We start from the raw sequence: 21,715 nt of genomic DNA, 5'->3' as shown, positions 1-21,715 counted from the left end.
TACTTCATTCAACTTTTATGTTTAGATTTAGGTGATCATAGAATGTGTATCTCACCCTAAGGAATTTGTTGCTCTTTAGGCGTTTTCTTTCCAGAATACACAGGATTGAATTTGTATCTTCTTATAAAAGTAAGTGGGCCTCCCTTGTAGCTCAGCTGGTAAAGAGTCCACCTAACCTGAGCTCGATCCCTCGGTTGGGAACATCCCCTGGAGAAGGAAAAGGCTACCCACTCCAGTATTCTGGCCTGGAGAATTTCGTGGACGCGACTGAGCAACTTTCACTCACTCACTCACTATAAATTTAAGTAAGTCTGCTTAAGTAAATCCATTCATTCATTCAGCTGACACTTAGTGAGTACCCATTGTGGTCCAGGTGTTACAGACATTAGACTGATAGCAGCAAGGAAAACCGTTCTTGACTCTGTGGAGCTTACATTCCCAGTGGAGGAGAATTCATGTAAGATACTCTCTTGCACATCATTTCTCACTATGTTTCTGTTTTCAGAGAGTAAATGAGTGTTTTGGAGCAAAAAAGGCTATGACGGTAATACCAGGCACCATCAGAGGCAGCCATTATATTGCTGCTAACTTATTGACAAAATAAGTTAGAATACTCCCAGCTTTGATGCTGTTTGTTCAATTGTAATTTTTCAAATCTATTAAATTTTAGACCTATATTCTACTATTTACTTTCCATAAAGAGTCATTTTTTTTCCATAAAGAAATTCAGATGCATTTTCTATTGTTTTATGTTTACTTTGTTGCTGCTTTGATGTTTATATAAGATCCTGATTTTGATAACAATGTGGTTTAAGCTGTTGTGGGATGAATTCTTTTCAGATTTACTCAAAAGCCATTAATTAAGTGCATTTACTGTCCTTGGCCTATAAATTACAAAAATTGGGGTTTATATAAGACTGAGTAGGGTACAGTTTTGTTGTAATGAAGAAAACAGACATGAAGCAACGTTGACTGGGGTGCCTGGTGTGGATCTGTCTTCTGAGAGATGGAGATAAGGTCTGGAGAGGGTTAAGGCACATTGAGTTTCAAGTAGAAGTGTCATCATTTTCTCAGTCATTACTTTCAAAAAGAATGGCCTTTCTGTATTAATCCCTTATTACTAAGCCCCCCTATTTCTGTATCCTTTGAGCCTCAAAAGCTTCTCATAGATTCCTGAATTCCTGTCTTATATTTATCTCAATGAAACATCCCATATGGTGATGAACTCCCTTTTGAAAACAGTGGCTGCCATGTGCATCTTCATTTTTATATTCCTTACAGTGCTGAGTCAGTGAGTTTCCCATAGTAGGAATTCAGTCTTAACTCTTTTAATAAGTAGTGTGGTGGTGGTTTAGCTGCTAAGTCGTGTCCAACTCTTGTGACCCCAGGAACTGTAGCCTGCCAGACTCCTCTGTCCATGGGATTCTCTAGGCAAGGACACTGGAATGGGTTGCCATTTCCTTCTCCAGGGATCTTCCCAACCCAGGAATTGAACCCAGATCTCCTGCAGTGCAGGCAGACTCTTTACCAACTGAGCCACAAGGGAAGACCCAATAAGGAGTATGCTAATTCATTTAAATATATGTGTGCCTGCTATGTGCTAGGCATTGATACCACTTTAAAGCAGGGTTCGGACAGCTTTTTTGCGAGTGGCCAGACAGTACAGTTGCAACTGTCAAGCTGCCACGGTAGCACATAAACAGCTATAGACAGTGCATAACTGATTGTCTGGGTGTGACTATAAAACCTTATTTACAAAAACAGACAATGGACAGAATTTGGCCTGCTGACCGTATTTGCCGATTCCTGCATGCTTATGAGAGAGAAAGATAGATTATTAAAACAACTACCAAGTATAATGTAAAATTTCTTCAGAAAAAGCACTTGTTCAGAGAACAGGCTTTTTGATATGTAACCTTGACCTGAAGTATCAATAGGTTAAGATTGATCAGTCTTTATTTTTCATTTATTCGGTTAATATTCATTGAGTCCCTTCCATATGCCAGCACAGTGCTAAGCCTTAGGAACACATAAACATCTAAAAGACTAGGCCTCAAGATGCTCACAGTTGAGGAATGGAGATAGGTATGTGGTAAATATTATAATAGATATGTATTTAATAATACGGCATAGCAGAAAACATAGGCATCTTTGCATGTCAGTTTTTGATGGGTGCAGAGACCAGTTGTCTTCACTCTACTTCCAAAAATAGGCATATAGAGCCAGGAGTTGAGACTTTAAACCCAGACCAAATTAAAATATTATCTAAGCTTTGATTTCATGAATGTCAGAGAAGACGTTATTATTCTTTTGTGGGTACCACCTATTGTACTTGCACAGATTCTTTTAGTTGTTTCCTACTATGCTGGTTGTTGGTTATAGTTAATAATTTCGGAACGCTTTTTTCTTTTTTTTTTTTAAGCAAAAAAAAAAACCAGCAAAAGAATGAGCTATTTCTCTTGGATGATTTTATTTCCATGCTGAGAGGATGTTTTTTAAATAAAAAACTAAAGTTACTTTACTTTCTTTGGATCTGTAACTTGAAATATTTAAAAATCATTTACTGTGAAGTTAAGAGGTAAGATACTTTTTCCTATGCCCTTTTAGAGAAATTGGTTTTGCCTCCATAAAGGCCTCAAGTGAGACCCTCCTGACGTCTTTTTGATTTTCACTAACACCCACCCACCAGCAAGCAAAGACCGCCCCCCCTCCGGACTTCTACCTTAAAGCAGAGTGACCCCCCAGCTCAGGTTACTTGCTCAGATTCTGACTTCCTAGACTCTGAATTCTGCCTGCAAGGCACTACCTCTCAGACTTTGTTGATTCTGAGAGCCTGGTCTCTTGCCTGTGTCACCTCCTCCAGGTCTCTCCTTGCTTTTCACCTCGCCCAGACACGTACTGGCTGATTTTGCTCCCTTAGCTTCTCCAACTGATTATTTAACCTGTGTTTCCTTTCTCAGAACATTGCTTCTCAGATTTCGGTGTCCATCATAATTATCTAGGACAGATGAAAATGTTGATTTTCAGCCCACCTTCACAGTTTTGGGTTTAGTCAATCTTACAGAGAACCCGCATTTTTTAGTCTCTGCCTCCTAAGGGACCATGATAGAAGTTATCCTGGAACCACACTTAGAAACACTGCCCAGAATGGTAAACTCCTTGAGGACATTTTTAAATCCCATACAAGTGTCTAATGTGTTTTCTGTATAAGAAGTATTTGGTAGATGTTTATGCAGTTGAGTTGTTGAAGTTGTATGTAGAAATGTGTAACATTAGGATGAATTTTTGAAGTCAGATTTCTGCATCTTTAAAGATAGGGTCTGTACCCTTTGCCTAATCGAACTAGTAGTAGGAAACTAAATCTTATTTCAGGCTTACAGAGAATGATTGAAAAGTATACTTTGAAGATATTCTAAATAAAAAATTTATAATATACATGTTAAAAATTAGGATTTTTTTAAAAAGATATCCTGCCATTAAGGAACTGAAGACCTTTGAACTTAAAATTATTTTGATAATAATGGTATAGAATTAAATATATATCAGAGAACATTAAAGGAATTCCAGGATTTCTAAGAACGGCATTAACTACTTTCAGATGCCTTGTCTTATGTAAATAGCCAGAGATCGGTTTTGCCTTTTAGTTAGATCCATTGAAAATAACTGTGATGAAGGAAGGGTTAGTGACTAACAGCAGTGTGCTCTCCAGATGAGATTACTTAAACTTCCTTTTGTTTCCCTTTTGGAATTTAATTCTAGTAATGAATTCTGCAGAGATAAATGGGGGGAAATCACTTAATCTAAGAGTCAGTTGTAAACCTAACCTTGCAGGTTAGTAGAAGATGCCATCATCAGCACTCACTTATCTCATTAAGAGATGCATTCCCAGCAAAATTGTACTTTAAATGTTTGTAATATGTTTTTGTTTTGATCAGTTTTATACTAATAATAATTACAATTATTCTATCCAGAAGAAATTTTAATATTTAATGCCTTAAGGTCATAGATAATAAAATGAAATTTTTACCTAACATACACATTTTTGTTACAGGGAAGTATAACTGGGTGATAAGTAAAAGGTTTTCAAGCATGAATGTATTTAGGATAAAATTCTGTGGAAAATTGAAATGGAAAGACAATCAGGAGAAAGGGAAACCATATAAGATTTCTAACTATTAAGGAAGAACTTGTTCAGTTTTTAAGTTAGTGATACTGGTACCATTCCCATTTTATTTAAATTCCAGTGAATTTACTTGAGTGATATAAGATTTTCATTTTAAATTATCAGTATTTGCACTGCACTACAAATTATGTTCTTTATAATCTGTTTAAACTTGTGAATAAAGATTTTTAAATGAAATCTTAGATGTCTGTTTTAAAATGGACAAAAGTACCTTTGTTTTCTAAAATTATTTTGGGTTATGATAAACAGAAAAGTGTGAAGAACGTGCATAAGTTTTCCCAAATGGAGACATACACAAATGTTTGCTGCAAGGGTGTTTAAAATCAGAGTTAAATCTAAAGGCTGATGGATGTCTTTATGGAACATATAAGTATTAATGACACCCTTTTATTGAGTGCCTCCTACTGTTTTTTAAGTACTTTGTTAAGCATTTTATAGACATTACAATTATGTTACCCAGTATATACCTTGGGCTTCCCTGGTGGCTCAGTGGTAAAGAATCCGCCTATACTGCAGGAGATGAACGTTCGATCCCTGGGTCCAGAAGTTCTCCTGGAGAAAGAAATGCCAACCCATTCCAGTTTTCTTGTCTGGGAAATCCCATGGATTGAGGAGCCTGGTGGGCTACAGTCCGTGGGGTCAAAAAGAGTCAGATATGACTTACCAACTAAACAATAACAACATACGTACATTATACATCATAAATATGTTTCATTACCCAGAAAGCCCTAACTGCAAATTTGTAACCGCTAACTTCTGCTGCCGTTAAGTCGCTTCAGTCGTGTCCGACTCTGTGTGACTCTATAGACGGCAGTCCACCAGGCTCCCCTGTCCCTGGGATCCTCCAGGCAAGAACACTGGAGTGGGTTGCCATTTCCTTCTTCAATGCATGCAAGCAAAAAGTGAAAGTGAAGTCGCTCAGTCGTATCCGACTTAGCAACCCCATGGACTGCAGCCTACCAGGCTCCTCCGTCCATGGGATTTTCCAGGCAAGAGTACTGGAGTGGGTTGCTGTAACTAGTGAAACCTAGATCCAAACATAGGCACACCTGCTTCCAAAGCCTTGGTATGGTCTTTTCGATATAATACATGCTTCTCAGTGCCATAAATGACCAGAGTGCACGGTCTTGGAAGATATAGAACTCAACCCCAGTTCTTTGTTATATCCATTACTGTGATTATTGATTATTTCCCAAAGTGAGAATTGTGAGCAGGATGAGTATGTGCTCAAAATGGTCTTAACCGTTGGCCACATTTTGGATCTAGACTCTAGAACAGAGGAAGCAAGGGATCATTTCAGAACTGGAAAATGTTAGAATCAACCTGAAGAATGTCTGCACACATAAAGAAAATATGTAGCACAAGTCGCTAAATACTTTCATCATCTCACAACACATCCAGTGATGAAATGGGTTTTATGTGTGGCATTCTGCTTGAGGCAGTTTTATGATAAGAATTGTAAACGTAGCTTTAGAGAAGTTTACTCTTACTTAGCTCCAGGGAAGCTGAAACTCAGCTGGATGGATGGGTGGTTGAAGTTTCAGCTGCTGTGAACTTGTGAATATTAATTTGAGAGACTGTAAAGAAAAGTAGATCCAAAATGATATGACAGTCAAAGTCTTAATGGATGTTAAGTCTACAGTTTCCATAGTAATGATCTCATACCAACTATGTACTATTTTGATTATTGATTAAGAGGATTATGTAAAACATAAAGAGTTTTCTCTAAAAACTTGGAAAATAAATTTAAACTCTCAGCTTGATGTTAATCCACTAATTTTATCCATTCTAGTTATGTTACATAATAACTTGTGTCAGATTTTATATACTCTGCAGAGAGAATAACGAAATATTGAAATTTCTAGGTGATTCATTTTAGCCAAAGTACCTCATCTCCTTTTCAACCAGACTTCACACTGAAATTTATAAGTACCAAAACTGTTTGAAGTCTGTGTGTGTTATCTATTAATACCTTGTACATGTGATTTCTTCCTAGAAAGCCTTCATGTTTTCACGTCTAGTGAATACCTAACAGTTCACCATTGTATTCCCGGTTCTTGAAACAGCATCTGCTACATGGTAGACCTTAGTACGTATGTGTTGAGTGAGGAATAACCAAACAGGCAAATAATTCCATGGTATAGTTAATTCATGAACCACTTAACATTTAAGCAAGTTATTTGGAGGAACATGATCATATTTTCCAAAGTGATAGTTCCTAATGAAGATTGAAGGTGTATCAGACTCTTGCATTTAGTCTAGCACCAGAAGAAAGATATGCTTTGTTAACAGGAGAAAGGCTACTTAAAATTCCCTGTTTTAATTAGGAGAAAATCCATGCAGGGGGAAGGATTTTTAAGAACCAATTAAGGAGGGAAGGAGCTCGAGTTAGCAAATGAAGTGCCTAGATACTACAGGCACCTCTGCAGTCTGAAAGAACATTTGGAGGTGAATAAGGGATAAGAGAGAAGGTTTATTGAGTATCTACTTAGGTTTAGATTTTTATCATGACATGTGTCCCAATGAAATGTGATAGCTTGTTTCTTTAACTGACACTTCCAATAAACTGTAGGGTTTATTTCTGTGAACTTCCATTTGCTAGGAGACTATCTTTATCTTAGTCACTCAGTCATATCTGACTCTGCAACCCCAGTGGATTGTAGCCCTCGAGGCTCATCTGTCCATGAGATTTCCCAGGCAAGAATACTGGAGTGGGTTGCCATTTCCTTCTCCAGGGGATCTTCCCAGCCGAGGGTTTGAACCTGTGTCTCCTGCATTGCAGGCGAATTCTTTACCATCTGAGCCACCTTACATGGTAGATACTAAATAAATATTTGAGGAATTGATTGATGAATGAATGCTAGGGACTGTTTACATTTTCATGTGCATTAATTCTAATGAAGCATGTACTGTATATCTACAAGATAGGGATCATGGACTCTGAGAAATTGAGTTACCCAAAGAAACCAAATTACAGTTACAAAGTCAGGATTTGGACTCAGGTCTTTTTGTCTACAGAATTTATGCTTTTTTCTAGTAACTTGTTCAAAATGATGAACATAATTCCTGAAAAGTATGTTATTTCCTTGCTAAAGGTGCAAAATTACCTTTGAAGTGCAAAGTCTTATTACTGATACTAGTTACATTTTAGAAACATTTTCACCTATTAGATTTAATCTTTACAAGCTAGCTGATGAGCTAGATAACTTTACAAGCTAGATAACTTCCATCATTATACTGATGAGGAAAACTGAATACTCTTGAGAAATCAGAGCATGTAAGGACCTGTGATAAGATTGGAATCTAAGCCTTCTGGATTTACAAGTAATTGAGCTTACTACTAATGACATCTAGAATAAGAGCCTTGTAAAGCCCTATTTAAAGAATGTTTTAAATTGTGTAGTTGGTCAGTTTATTTCACTACATCCCATAGCTTTCATGTCATCAATAGACTGGGATCATCTACCTGTGCATTTCTGAGCTGTAGAGCTTTATGAATGGAGGCAGGTGTCTGCACTGCCCCACTAATGACCAGTGCTCCATGCCAAGCATGTGGAGTCCTCATTTACATGTTTAAATAAATTACATAAAAGTCCCAAAACAAGGTGCAACAAACTACTGGTTCAACTACTGTTATATTTTTAATATGAAGTAAGTGAAATTAGGTAAGAAGAAAATCTGACTTCTGTGTCTAATGTGACGTGGACAGTTTGAGTTGCAAAAATTGTCACACAGGAGTATCATTCGGAGAAGTTTTAACTAAAGCCTTTTTCTTTTAAACAGAAGAATTAAAAAAATAAAACTGTCTGACCCCTGTATTTAGTTTGGTTTTACATGTGTTAGTTTCAATTTATGTATCCTTTTTTCCCCTATTCTGGGTCTTCATTACTAATCTGGTTTCTTTCTTCCATTTCATTTGGATTTTAAAAACTAGTTTGTTCACTTAATCTGTTCTCTTTCTGCTCTACTGAAATAAGTTTAGTACTTTAAAATTACTTATTTTAAAGGAATTTGATAAGTATGAATCTAAAACATTTAGTTTATAATTGATTAACTTTACTGAATTCAGTTTATACCAAGATAAATCATACTTGAAAAACATTTGCCTATCAGATAACAACAAACTGATTTATGTTAAGGCTAAGCTTGTTAAACACCGAGAGATTCAGCTGTGTACAATTTGCGCTTTTAACCTAGAAATCTAAATTAAGAAATAAATACACACAACTATGAAGAATATAGGTTAAATGCTGCCTTTTGTAGATAAATATCAAAAAACTTGCACAGTTTTAAAGCTGAAGGGATCTTGGTGATCACCTCATTGGATGACCTTATTTTGTAGTAGTAAAATTCTGTGGCCTCGGGATTGCTATTAAACCGTTAAATTTGGAGAATATTCAATTTTAGTTCACCTGTTTCTTAAGGGGATGAAAGGGAAGATGATCTAAGGCTTGTCAGTGGTTAGATAGGAAATAGAGTGGTTTGTGACTGCTCTCTTTTTTAAAAAAATCTGTCTCCTTTTAAGTTATGGGAAGTTTAAAAATTCCCAATTTGCTAATAAAGTGCAGAGAAGGAAGTTCAAGAGAACTTGGCCAGTTTCTTTGAAAGTTAGCAATAGAGCTAAGCTTAAAAGCATACCCTTGAATATCAATCCCCTTTTACCTATATGGTGTCAATCACTGTAATACCTGTTTAGCCTCCTGAGCTGTGCTGCCCTTGTGATGCCCCAGTGAAGGTGTCTGGAGCTGGGTCGGCTAGTGAGCCTGTGAGAGTAATAAACAAGTGAAATAACAAGAGAAAATGTCTAAGAGGCTCCCTAAGGGAAAAAGAAAAGACAAATGTTGGTATGTTAATTCTTTCAAACCCAAGTAGTTTGTCTTGTGGTAGTAGAACCCTTTTACTAATGGGAACACCAGAGTTCGTGAAAATTTCAAAAAGACGCTTTCGCTTAGGATTCGGTGACTTAATGGCTTGCAGAGGAGCTGACTCCTAAAGGTTTTGGGCAGTGCCAAGCTAGACTACAGCTTGCCTCAAGATAATGGAAACAGAAGCATTCAAAGTAGTTATAGCCTCTTGGAAGTAAATGTAATACAAAATAATGTTTTGAAAGTTGTGAGGAAGGCTGTGAGGCTACGTTTAAAAATGCAGAACGCATAAAAAAGTAACTGGTTCAGTGCTACATAAGTGCCATTCTTCATTATTGAAAATGTTCACTGACTGTTTTGAACTAAAGTTTCTGTAAGAATGCGTTGTTATTTTAGGTAAATACAGTGGTAAAACTGTGTTCACAGATTAAGTAAATGAGTTAACAATTTCTGTGTTTTATCATTTAGCCCTTGTAATAACTCTGAAGTGATACGGTTATTATCTCCACTTTTGAGCATGGAATAGGAATTAGAGAAGTAACTTGTCAAGAATCACAGACCAGTAAGAGATGGAGCCCGGACTTTGAGTGTTAGACTCCAGACCCAAGCAACCAGCAAAAGTTACTGCCTCCTTTAACTAAACCCCAGGTCCACAAAATGTTACCACATTTATGTTTAATAGCCTTTCTTTAGGAAACAGTTTACATAATTTACTTCCTAATTACTGGCAGATATTAATGGTAGATTAAGAGTAACCACTAGTAAGAAAAATCAAAGAAATTCAGAATTTCAGTGAAGTCTAATCCTCTTTTAAGTAACAGACTGGAAAACAGGTCTCCAAGCTTATTGACACTTGATAGCAATATTGCTATGATAAGTTTGCAACATCTTTTAGTAAAAACTAAGTAAAATTCAGTGATTCTAATTAAAACTACACAACATACGAGGTTTATTTTAATTGCTTCACTTTGGAAATCTAGAGAAGCTTAATGAAGATTTAATATTTTACAAAGAAAATACCTAAAACATTAGATATGAACTGAAAATTCTTTACCAAAAATAATTAAATATGTAGAAAACAATCCCTTATTTGGAAAATGTCTCTTAATAGAAGCCTTATGATTCAGTTAAACTGTACAGAAGATAAGTTACCACAGGTGTTTGTAGGATGCCACTTGAAAAGTTCCTATTTGAAAGTTCAAGTCAAACTTTCTCCTAAGAAAGGTTGAGTTACATCCATTTTGTATTTTACTTTATAAAAGTTAATTGTATACTTCTATATCTAATTCAGTCTCTCTTTTTTGTATAATCACTGTTAACTTAAAAAAAAAAAAATACAGCTTGTTTCAAATGGAAATAACGTGTAAAAGACGTGAAGCATTTATTCCTTGAAGGCTGGAACCACTTTTAAAGTATCGTAAACACATCTGTATTGCATTACACAGGGAAAAGAATGTATGCATTCTGTGGCCTATGGGCACGAGGGTGACTAGTTTAGGAAAACTGAGTGTTCTGCATTTCAGGTTTCTTTTCAACATAAAAAATATTCTGATTCTTAAGTGAAGAATTTAATTGTGGTCATGCAAACATAAGTAAAGTTTTGGTTTTACAGTTGTTTTCTCACTTGTCACTCATTTCTTAAAAAGAAGTCAGTTTTTGTAGTGAGCTCAGCTTTGCATTTTGTGAAGAAATTCTGTTTTCCCTCATTGGGAAACTATTGCATGGGACAGAGTTAGCATACAGAGGAATCACTACACCAAGAGTTCTTATAAGTGTGTTGCATGTCTCAGTCAGCTGCAAAGTGTGGTGCAAATAGTTTGTTGCTCATTAAGAAATACCCAAATTTGAATGTTTTACTCTTAAAATTACAGAAGATTCAAATGTATCTCAATGGCAGCCTCACTGTTGATCACTGGTATTTCAGTGTACTTTCTTGAGTAGAAGGAAAGAGGATGGTGTTCCAGCTGTCAGGCCTGGTATATCTTGGTATATGTGCTTTGCATGTGAGTATCATCTGTCATCTGTGGAGATAAGAGGAAAAAAGTTGGAGAACTTCCGCACTACACTGGTGGAGGTTCTGAGGTTTCTCCTCTTTGTCATGACATGATAGTCACATGCCAGCACATTCTTTTAAACAGTGCCTAATGAGCCAGCTGAAATTCACCCCTTTCTTCCTACCTCAGAGAGCAAGCAAGGAAGAATGCTAGGGGCATATATCTTTAATCAACTGAAAAAAAATTTTTTTAATAATTACTTGAAAATTTCATACTTTAAGGAATATTAACATCTAATTTTCTGTGACACATTTACTGGCTTATGTCATAGTGAAAGTAAAAGTTGCTCTGTTGATTCTGTGACCCCATGGACTATACAATCCGTGGAATTCTCCAGCCCAAAATTCTGGAGTGGGTAGCCTTTTCCTTCTCTAGGGGATCGAACCGGGTTCTCCTGTATCACAGGCAGATTCTTTACCAGCTGACCTATCAGGAAAGCCCAAAAAGTGCAAGTCACTCAGTCGTGTCCAACTCTTTATAGATAAACTCCATATTTCTTATTGTTCTTTTACCTCATTCATAATCTCAAACCTGTGTGTTTTTTTTTTAAATTTCAAAATAAAGCCAGATTTAATTACATGGTGGAGTTGGTGATGGACAGGAAGGCCTGGCGTGCTGTGATTCATGGGGTCGCAAAGAGTCAGACACGACTGAGCAACTGAACTGAACTGAATACAGATTTTGGAAAATGTAATTTAGAATTAAATTTTTACAGAAGTATAGCCAGTTATTTTACTGCCATATATTACTATAAACTATCAGGGCTAGTTGTTTGGTTTTCTTTTAAGACTTAAACTAAATATATTTGAGGAATTTGAGTTTTTAGCTAGTCAGTATTTTATCCAAGAAAAATTCATGACACATCAAATATAGATATTATATAAAAGCCTTTATCCCTTAAGATGAAAATGAATGATTTATTCTAGAGCTTTTCTAATGTCAAATTATTTGATATGCTTTTGATTTACTTTGGGACCTTATAATAATAGCTCTTTTACCGAATTTTCTTAGTGGTGGTAAACTTACTATATTATAAGGAAACAGCTATTGAATTATTGTTATCTCCATGTAAAATTTTTTAATATAAGGGACTCATATTTTGTTTATGAGTAACTTCAAATAAAAGGGTGCTTATATTTTTGTTTTGCTTTTTTTCTAAAAGATATTATGAGCTGGATTCTGACAAAAGTCTCCTTGACAATTTGAGGGGCAAAGTGATCATTGAGTACCCAACATTACACGTGGTATTAAAAGAATACAGTAATGACATGAAAGTTCTTCACCAAGGTGAGTGTAAATTTCTTCCTGGTAACTTTTAAATAACTGATGAAATTGAAACAGTTACATGATTGTCTTTATATATTTTCTCACTGTATTTACACACTTACCTGAATTTCGTCTTTAACTACAGATAATGCTATAAAGAAAAATATGATTGAGCTGTTGCTTCTGTTCTGTTTGAGAGCCTGTAAGCTTTTATCAACTTAAAATGAATGAATCATTGAATGTCTGCCTATGAAAAGATGTCCTTTGCCTCTTTGGAGTTTTTTGTATTTTGTCTTTTTCTATCTAAGATCAGATAAATTTATTCCCTAGTTAAAACCCCTTAGAGATTCCTAAAATGAGAGATCACAAAACATTTTTAGTATTCTATACTTTTCCCTCTTTGGTGAGTAGTGAAGTTGGGAGGAAGTACCAAAACTGGAAATGGTATGTGTAAAATGTTAGTATATAAGGTGACATCCGTATTTGCAGTTACTGTTGAAACTAATTCTGTAGCTGAGTGTAAATTCTAGAAGATGAATAAAATTTAAAAATTACTTCTAGAAAGAAAAAGAAGTTACTTACCTTAGCTCAGAACCACTAGATAGCACTTTCAGGTAAGAATTATAGGTACAGGCCGGGTCTCATTGTAACTCCAGAGAACCACAGAATCCTTGGATTGGAAATAGATGGTTCAGGTTTTATTGTTATACCAGCATTATAGACTCTTAATAGGCAATAACCTTTGTTGTAAGGTCTTCTCTGTATGTGTGTATGGCAGCTGTTTTTCTTTGTGAAAGTTAATAGAAAAAAGATTTTTTAACTAGCCAAATTTTGTTAGTGCCACAATTTGAAGCCTAATTTTTAATTGGCAAACATGAAGTTTCTAATAATCAATTAGCTCTCTAAATCTTTAGGTTAATTCTTGACTTTATGTTTTGTTTTGTTTTGTTTTACAATTTAAGAGCATCCATTTTTATTTTTTCAAATTAAAATAGAAATTTCAGTACTTAATGGCCAGTTTCACTATTTTTTTTTTAAACTGTGTAAAACCTTTCTTTTTCCTTAGTATAATTCACATAGCTCTCTCTCTAAATGTTGGTTTCAGGGAAAGTTGTTTAGTAAGATGGGTTACTAGCCAGAGCAAACATTGTCTGTGTAAATAAACACAGCACACACAGCTCCTCTTTCACCTTGTTTAGGAATGCACATTGAAGTAAGCCTTCCTGTCACGAAGCAAAAAGAAAAGGCTACTTTTGTAGTGTACTTGGAACCTTATGAAGTAAAATTTGGTATTTTTTGGTGGTTGTTCAATATTTAACTTATTTACATGAACCTCAAGTGGCTTGCGCTTTCAGTATAGAGGATCATTTAGAGCTGCTGTGGCAGGGAACTGAAGACGATCTAGCAGGATTTTAAGGACCACATCAGTGTTGTCACATCATGAATACATGGACTAAAAATAATGCCAGGGTCTTCCTGTAGATGCATTTCTTTGTGTAAGCACTTCAAGGTGTCTTTTCCTTTGTACATTCTCACAGCACTGGATATTCTACAGGGTGGTCCCTTAGTGCGGGGGGCAGAAAGGGGGTGTTACATAAGAACGGGGCATTTTCTTTGGAAAGCCTTGAAATTTTTTCTCTCTCCAGAGGCAAAAAAAGTTGGATTTTGATCTTGAGTTTATAGCAAAGGTGTCTCTCTTCTAGTTTGGGGAATGTGTATTTCTGGCCTGGGATTCAGTTGTTTTCACATTTGATGATTGTTAAAATGTTTGTTATGAGTATAGATGGCCATAGTTTATTTTTTAAAAAGTCTATGGGCAATAGACAAGTTTTGTTTCCTTCTGGCTTTTTATGGAATGGAAAAGGTTAAGCAGTTAATATAGCCCCACTGGATTGGAGGCGTAGAGTGCTGTCCCCACACCTTGTATCAGTCCAGTGGGAAGTGCTCAGAATGGTGTTTCTTGTCTCATAGGTCCTGTTTGCCAAACTTAGCTGGTAGATTTAAATGACACAGTAAAGGCATGCTACATTTCAGACTAAGGGAAAAAAAGAGTGGAGCTCCATTAAAAGAAGAAAACTGGGCAACTTCAGTAAGCAGCAAAAGGAAAAGCATCCCAAACTGCAATACCAACCAGCACAAAGCCCATTAACTTAAAAAATTAGCAAAATATATTTCTCTAATATAACTCAGAATCACAGAATACTCCTGCCTTTTTAGGTTTCCCAGGTGGCGCTAGTGGTAAAGAACCTGCCTGCCAGTACTGGAAACTTAAGAGGTGCGGGTTGCATCCCTAGGTTGGGAAGATCCCCTTGGAGGAGGCTATGGCATCCCACTCCAGTATTCTAGCCTGGAGAATCCCCTGGACAGAGGCGCCTAGCTGGCTATGGTCCATAAGGTCTCAAAGAGTCAGACACAACTGAAGTGACTTAGAATGCACGCACACAACCCAAAAATGATTACTTGAATTAGTGAAAATACTAACATAGAAGTTACTTATATATCAGCCCTTTCTTATTTATTTATTTATTTTGATCACGACATGAGGCTTGTTCCCCAACCACGGATTGAACCTGGGCCCTCGTCAGTGAAAGAACTTAGTCCTAATCACCAAACCATCAGGGAATTTCCACATCAGTCTCTTCTTGGGCCAATAAATCCTTTCTTCCTTTCTCCTGCCTCACTCCTGCTTACACCCTCGTCTCTCCCTTTTTGTTTCTGTGGGGGTGGTGGGGGTGGGGCAGTGGGATGGGGATGGAGTTCAGGCACAAGAACACACATAGCAACTTTACAGTGCAATAAGGTCTATAATGGTTTCAGTCCTGAGAAAGCCAGAGGAGAAAACAACTAACTTGTATTATCATGGAGAGAGACCTGAAGGACTCTGCTATGAAGGACTCTGATAGGATCTTTATGAACTTCTACAAAGATCAGGACCATATCTTGGGTAGAACCTATTTCAGTGCCTTCCTTGTAAAAATGACCCGATGGACACCAGTTTGGTTGCTGGTACAGTGTTACATCTAGGTACCATTGGCAAACCCAAGGAACTTGGCAATTGGAATATGAAGCAAGATCCAAATTTATGGTTCTAGCATTACCTCTTATTAGCTGGGTTCTTGGCATTTACTCTGCCTCTGAGCTTTATTTTCCTTACCTACACAATGCAGATAAAGGGCGATAAGCCTCAAGCAAATAATCTGTATTTTAACCTTAATAGTTCTCAAAGTGTTTATGTACTGTTTCCTTTTAGCTTCCCTGTACAATAAAATAAATAGAGCAGTTATTCTGTTTCCCATTTTGCAAATTGAAAAAAAAAATCTATAAGTTGGAGTAGCTTATAGTTATATTAATTCAGTATACATGCTACACTGGGGAAATAAATACAGGAGAGAAAAACCCAGTGTCTATCCTCGTAGAACTGTCCATTAGTGAGTAAATCATAGTTTTGCTGTAGTCAAGACAGCTCCTTTAAAGGAGCTCCATTTCTGCTCTCAGTCTCCTTTCCTGTGAAAAGAAGGAGACGGCGATTAGCTAGTATTCTGTCAGCCCACATTCATGCAATATATACTGACCCTCAATTTTAGGTTTAAAAAAATCCTGGAAAAATTTATTCCAACCACACTTGGCCAGCCTGAGTGATAATAGTGGTCTGTTCAGTGGTGCAAGTATCGGATCCTACCCACACTGTGAAGTGACCATTCCTGAGTCTTCCGCAGAGTCAGGAAGGATGTTACCTCACAAAATATAATTGCCACTTTCAGACATCATTTCTGTATTTATTGTGGCCAGAAATTGTGTATCTCAGCTGCCTGGGACATGACATGGTTTGTCTATCCCCACGAGCAGTGCTGTTGGTATGAATCAGAAGGGAGGAGAGAAGAGGGAAAAACAGAATAGGCTAAACAGAAACAGTATACACACTTGACTGTATGTTTACTTATTTTTTCAGTGAAAAGTGAATCTACTAAGAACACTGGTGATGAAAATTGAGCACTTCTTTTGGAAGAAGAATGTGACAGTACCCAGATAGTGGCAGAGGACCTTGTTGGAAGATTTGGGGGTACTTTCACTTGGTCGTTGGAAAGTTTTGTTTCTCTGAAAAGTGATTAAACCATCTTGGAAAAAGAAAATGTTTTAATGTATTTTCTAGCTTCCTGAATTGACTTGTAAGGCTCACACTTTAATGTGCTTTATTCTGTAGGCTGAAAACTGTTAGTTTGATCCAAGGATCCTGCGTCAGCCAAAAGTTGGCATTCTCTTTAGTGGAACCTCACTAAAGAAGGGCCATATGGCACACCATCTAACCACAGGAGGACTGGTCCCTCAGATGCCCATTCTTGTCCTTGAGATTTGTATGTAGCTTAACTTCTTGAGACAACTGAATGGATCTTTTATATTTGGGTGGCACCTGGTATGATGTCCTATGTAAAAGGTTGTATAAGTACTAGAACTGCTGTTTCTTACAGTCAGTTCAGGAAATCAGCGGCTCCATATTGTTCTTTGAATCATCGGTGCTCACAAATCTGGCTTTCCTTATTCACACAGTGAGCTGTGTCTTACTGTGAATTCTGTGCCTTTCACCCCATTCTTGACATTACCACACGGGGTGTCGTGATGAGCAGTTTTATGCTGTGTTTGGAAACATCTAGCAATAGCTAAACAAGAAACACTTGGAACTCTTCAAAGTGCTTTTGGAATGTGTATTTATGTATATACATGATTTAATTTATACCTTATGGCAGCTCTGTATACATTATGATCTCACTTATTAAAATTAAAGTTTCCTAGTTTTACTGGAATTTATAGTTATGAAATTGAAATGTGACTATAAAAGATTATTACATCTGTATTGCATCTGTGTACTTAATGGTTAAGAAAACAAATGATAAAATTGAATATCAGTGAAATTCATTTTTAGTTTACAATTAGGATAAGTTTTAGACCAAAAAGAAACCAGAGGTATTCATTAAAAGAGACTTGGAAAGATTAGAAATATGAAAACATAATGAGAACATTATAAGCACAGAAGAAACTTGTAGAATACAAATATATGTAACTTGGGGTAGAAATTGGAGAAGAGCATCTAAAGACAGTAATGGCACAATGACCTTTGATATAGAGCAGTGGTAGAAATGTGATTCATAGACAGTGAGGGTTAGGCGTTTGAAAAATACATATACTTCCTTAAGCAGCTTCAGGGATCTTCTCCCCATATGTAGTAAAAACTTTGTGTAGAATTATGTTTTTCACAATAATTACTGGATTGGCAACTAAATGGGATTTCACAATCTTAACAGTGAGATTTATCTTCTTGAGACAGGCAAGAAAGAGAATGAATTGAATCAAACATGTCACAGAATTGTTATTGGGAAAAGTGGGATAAAGTACACAAAAAGAACATGTGATCTGAGTATCAGGGTGGAGAGGAATTTCCTGACAGTGGAATCTGTTATGATGTAGTCTCATTTCCAAGAAAAGTGTTGAGTTCCATCCCATCTAGAATTTAAGTTGAAAAACTGGACAAAAACCAAAGGATTTATCCTGTACTTTCCCTCCCTAGGAGGGGAAAAAAAAAAACCCACATGATCTAATGCATCTTTACCATATCTATTGTCTAGAATTCTGTTAGATTTTAAATTATGGACTATACCTTAGGAAAGAATATAGCAGAGTTCCCATAATATAACTATCAGATCATTTGATTAATATGCACATTTATTCCCACAGAATTTACAGTAAATGTGTTTTAGTGAATAACTATGTCAGCTGCTTGGATGGGGTAAACTTGGAATAATTCACTGAGAGCCCTTTAAGTTTATAGTATTAAAACCCAATTTCTTTTTTAGAGGCCTTCACCATTTTGGATTCCTGACAAATTCTGATGAATAAACAAACTTCCTAACCCATGTTAAGTTCAACATCCTGCATTTCATCCATGAACCATATTTTAAAAGGAGAAAGGCTCCACCTGGCCTTATTTTTTAAACAATGATTTCAAAGGGAAGGTAGGCCTTTCATAATTGCTAATTATTACATATGGGATTAATAGACATAAATTTACAGTAAACAAAACTTGCACCTGTTTATATTATAAATAGGAATTAAAGAAAGTTACTGTAATATTCCTATGTGTAGTTGAGCCAGTTTGTTTCACTGTAGCAAGTGGTAGGATTCAGGTTTCATGATGTGTAGTGAAATGTTAAACGTATAATGCCAACAATTTACTTTATATGGTTTGTTTAATTTGTTTGGGATATGCAGTGTGTTGTACCTGATTTCATATCAGGCATTAAATTTTAAGTAAAGATAACCTAAGCTGCTTTTATTTAGTCATAAATTACTGTATTAAAATGTGTTAAATACTTTTATTAACCAATCATCCTTCAACTGCAAGTGTCAAAAACTTAAACCAGTGTCAGCATGAAAGGCAGTTTATTGACTCCTGTGCTGGGAATTCCAGGCGTGATTGGGTCCAAACAACAAAGAAGCCATCTGTCTTTCCATCTCTCATACTTGACCCTGTTTTTCTTTTTTTTTCCATGGATTGGTTTTCTTTCCCAGGCAAACTTTCTCTTTGGGGATGCCCACTTTGGAGTGGGAGGCAGCGAGGTGAGGATAGTAGGTGACAGCTGTCGACAGCTTCAGCCTACATCATCATACAAAGCTTGGCAGCAAGTTATATAAAACTGGGGGTAAGAACTTTCATTTTAACCACATGAGATCACATTCTATCCCTGAGCTGATGAGGAGTTCTCCCAAAGGAAGGGGAAATTACCAGAAAAAGGAAGGGTGTAGGGAAGTGTAGAGGAAAGGTGGTTCCTGAAAATACAAAAGAAACAAACAGATGTCCATTGCACATTTATTGGAATTTGAGTATCGGGGGTTTCTGATTTGAAATCACATAAGGAGTAAAATTCAGAATTAATCTGCAGGCCTTCATTGGCTTTAACTAGAGATTTTAGTTCCTACCTGTGCCATTGCTGCTGAGTTGCCATTATAGGCTTTTTTTTAATGTTTCCCATTTGTGTTTGACATTATGTTGCTACTGGTTTGATCAGATGCACCGAGCACCAGTCTGTTTCCAAGATGGATTTGGAAATGGCCAGTTTTGTCAACATGTGAAAAATACTGATTTTGAAATTAGCGTTGTACTGGAGAATAATGCTTCAAAAAAATGAAGACTATTTTAGTAAAAATAGACCCTTAAACCTCTGAGGATCTGTACTTCATTACAAAATATTTTCTTTTAACTTTGGTCAGCTGAAAGCTATCTAAAGTATGTGTGCATGTGTTCTTTAAAATGAACTAAAATGTGGACATTTTCCATACTGAAGTGTGGTGGGCTGCACTCATTTTGAACTTCATAACCAAATGCATCCTTTAGCCTTTGATAAGCTGCTACACAATTCTGCTGTCACCAGTTTTGTTTTCTTAATGAACACAATACCACTTACTCCATGACTGGGCCCCAACCTAATTTTACAGCCATTTCTTTCCTTTATCTCCACCCTTTAACTTCAGTCTCGTAAAACAACAAAAACGCTGCCATATATACATCCGAAACATTTCCCCCCTGAAGTGCCTTTCTCCTTGTTCATAATCTCCATATGAACATACTCTCCCTACTCGCTGAGACTCAGCTTGACCAGTCATGGCTGTGAGCCTCTCACTTAGAACCCAGAGTTCTGTTCACACTGCATGCGTCTCCTGATAGGCAGATGCTCATGCCACACTGCTTGTTAAGTGTTTTTAATATCATATTGATAATAAGGTTAATAACTAGCATATATTAATAGCTTACTAAATACCATGCCCTGTTCTGACAATTGTGAGCCAGTCCTATGTCTGTCTTGTACATCTAAGAAAATAGCAGGAGCCCAGGAGTCTCTCAGGTAGTCAGTGCCCATCTCAGCACCCCTCTCTGAGATTAACTCACCCTCTGCCTCCCCACTTCCTGAGACAGCCTACCATCTCCTCACCCACCTTCACCCTCTCTTTCATGTTCCTCACCTCAACCAAGAGTTGGGATTTGAGCCCACGTGCATTTGTGAACAGGGCCTCAGGTGGAAAATGGAACTGATTCATGTTATGGTAGACAGCATTATCGACAGGGTTTACAGTAAATCCATTTCACAGATGAGAAAACCAAGGCAATAGAGGTTCAGACTTATCCTAGGTCACACTGTTAAATGATGAATGATGAGTGTTCGATATTTTCCTTCTCTTAATTCCTCTCAGAACCTGGTATTATCTTTCTTCCTGTCTATATTATTATTGCTAAAACTGTTGTTTAACTGGTCTTAAGGCCAAATCTGTAGTTGATAATTATGGCACAATATCAAGCAGTTTCTGGCATAAGGTAAGATCTCAATAAAGACTGGATTTTGAGATAAGTTGGGAGAAGTAGGGAAGCTCTCTAGGTTGAAAGCAAATTTTTAAGGTTTTGTTATAGATTGATATCTGTCAATCTATAGTAAAGCCCCTGACTGATAGGCTAATATTAATGTCTAAAAGCATAGAACATAGGCACCATTCTAAGCACGTTAAAACTGTTCATCACTGATTCTTCACAGTCCAGTGAAGTAAGTACTGCTGTGTTTCATTGACTCCACAGTGTCATTAGTGATAAGATGTGCCATTTTATTAACAGAAAACAATGCTGACAATTAAATTGTGACAATGTTTTTTAGAAAATTTAGAATGCTTATGCAAAAAGCTCTTTTGGGCGTTTTATTTCAGTAAATCTCAGACTTTGTCAGTTGTAAGACATACCATTTTGTATAGCACTAAGAATAAAAATACATGGCTCAACAAATTGTATGACACATCCTGACTTGAGATGTTAAAATATGGAAAAAATAGCTAGAATTGATGTAATGTGATATTGAGACAAACATATTCTATGCTTATATTTTAAACAAGTGAAATTAACTTGGTAAGGCATTCCTAAAACTTCACAGTCTGACCTTTATGACTCAGACCACATGATGCAGCAATTCTTAATGAACTGCTCCACCACTGTCTGTGCAATTTCCCTCAAAGTCACTGACACCCATTCTGCAAGTTCTGATTCTCGTGTTTTCTTAATCAGAAGGTATTTAACAGAAAGGTGTTGGTTAACTGTTAGTAAGATGATGGTCTGTGGAATGAGGGCTTCCCAGGTGGCATAGTGGTAAAGAATCTGCCTGCAATGCAGAAGACACAAAAGACATGAGTTTGATCCCTGGCTGGGGAAGATCCTCTGGAAGAGGATATGGCAACCCACTCCAGTATTCTTGCCTGGAAAATTCTGACAGGAGCCTGGCGGGCTCCAGTCCATGGGGTCACAAAGAGTCAGACACTGACAC

The 21,715-nt window shown here is 36.7% G+C and overlaps 1 protein-coding gene across 1 annotated transcript in view; it reads left to right on the top strand.

Moving 5' to 3' along the window:
- ZNHIT6 (zinc finger HIT-type containing 6) overlaps positions 1 to 21,026 on the top strand; it is a 68,856-nt gene extending 47,830 nt beyond the window's left edge. The window contains exons 9-10 of the mRNA XM_055402307.2: positions 12,265 to 12,389; positions 16,318 to 21,026. Of these exons, the coding sequence (XP_055258282.2) occupies positions 12,265 to 12,389; positions 16,318 to 16,358 (166 nt within the window). The 3' untranslated portion in view covers positions 16,359 to 21,026. The remainder of the gene's footprint in view (positions 1 to 12,264; positions 12,390 to 16,317) is intronic.
- Positions 21,027 to 21,715: the final 689 nt, after the last annotated feature.

Source organism: Moschus berezovskii, chromosome 4, assembly GCF_049115385.1.
Source record: "Moschus berezovskii isolate FMDL1 chromosome 4, NW_MosBer_1.0, whole genome shotgun sequence".
Taxonomy (NCBI): Eukaryota; Metazoa; Chordata; class Mammalia; order Artiodactyla; family Moschidae; genus Moschus; species Moschus berezovskii.
This window is presented reverse-complemented; position numbering and strand designations above follow the sequence as displayed.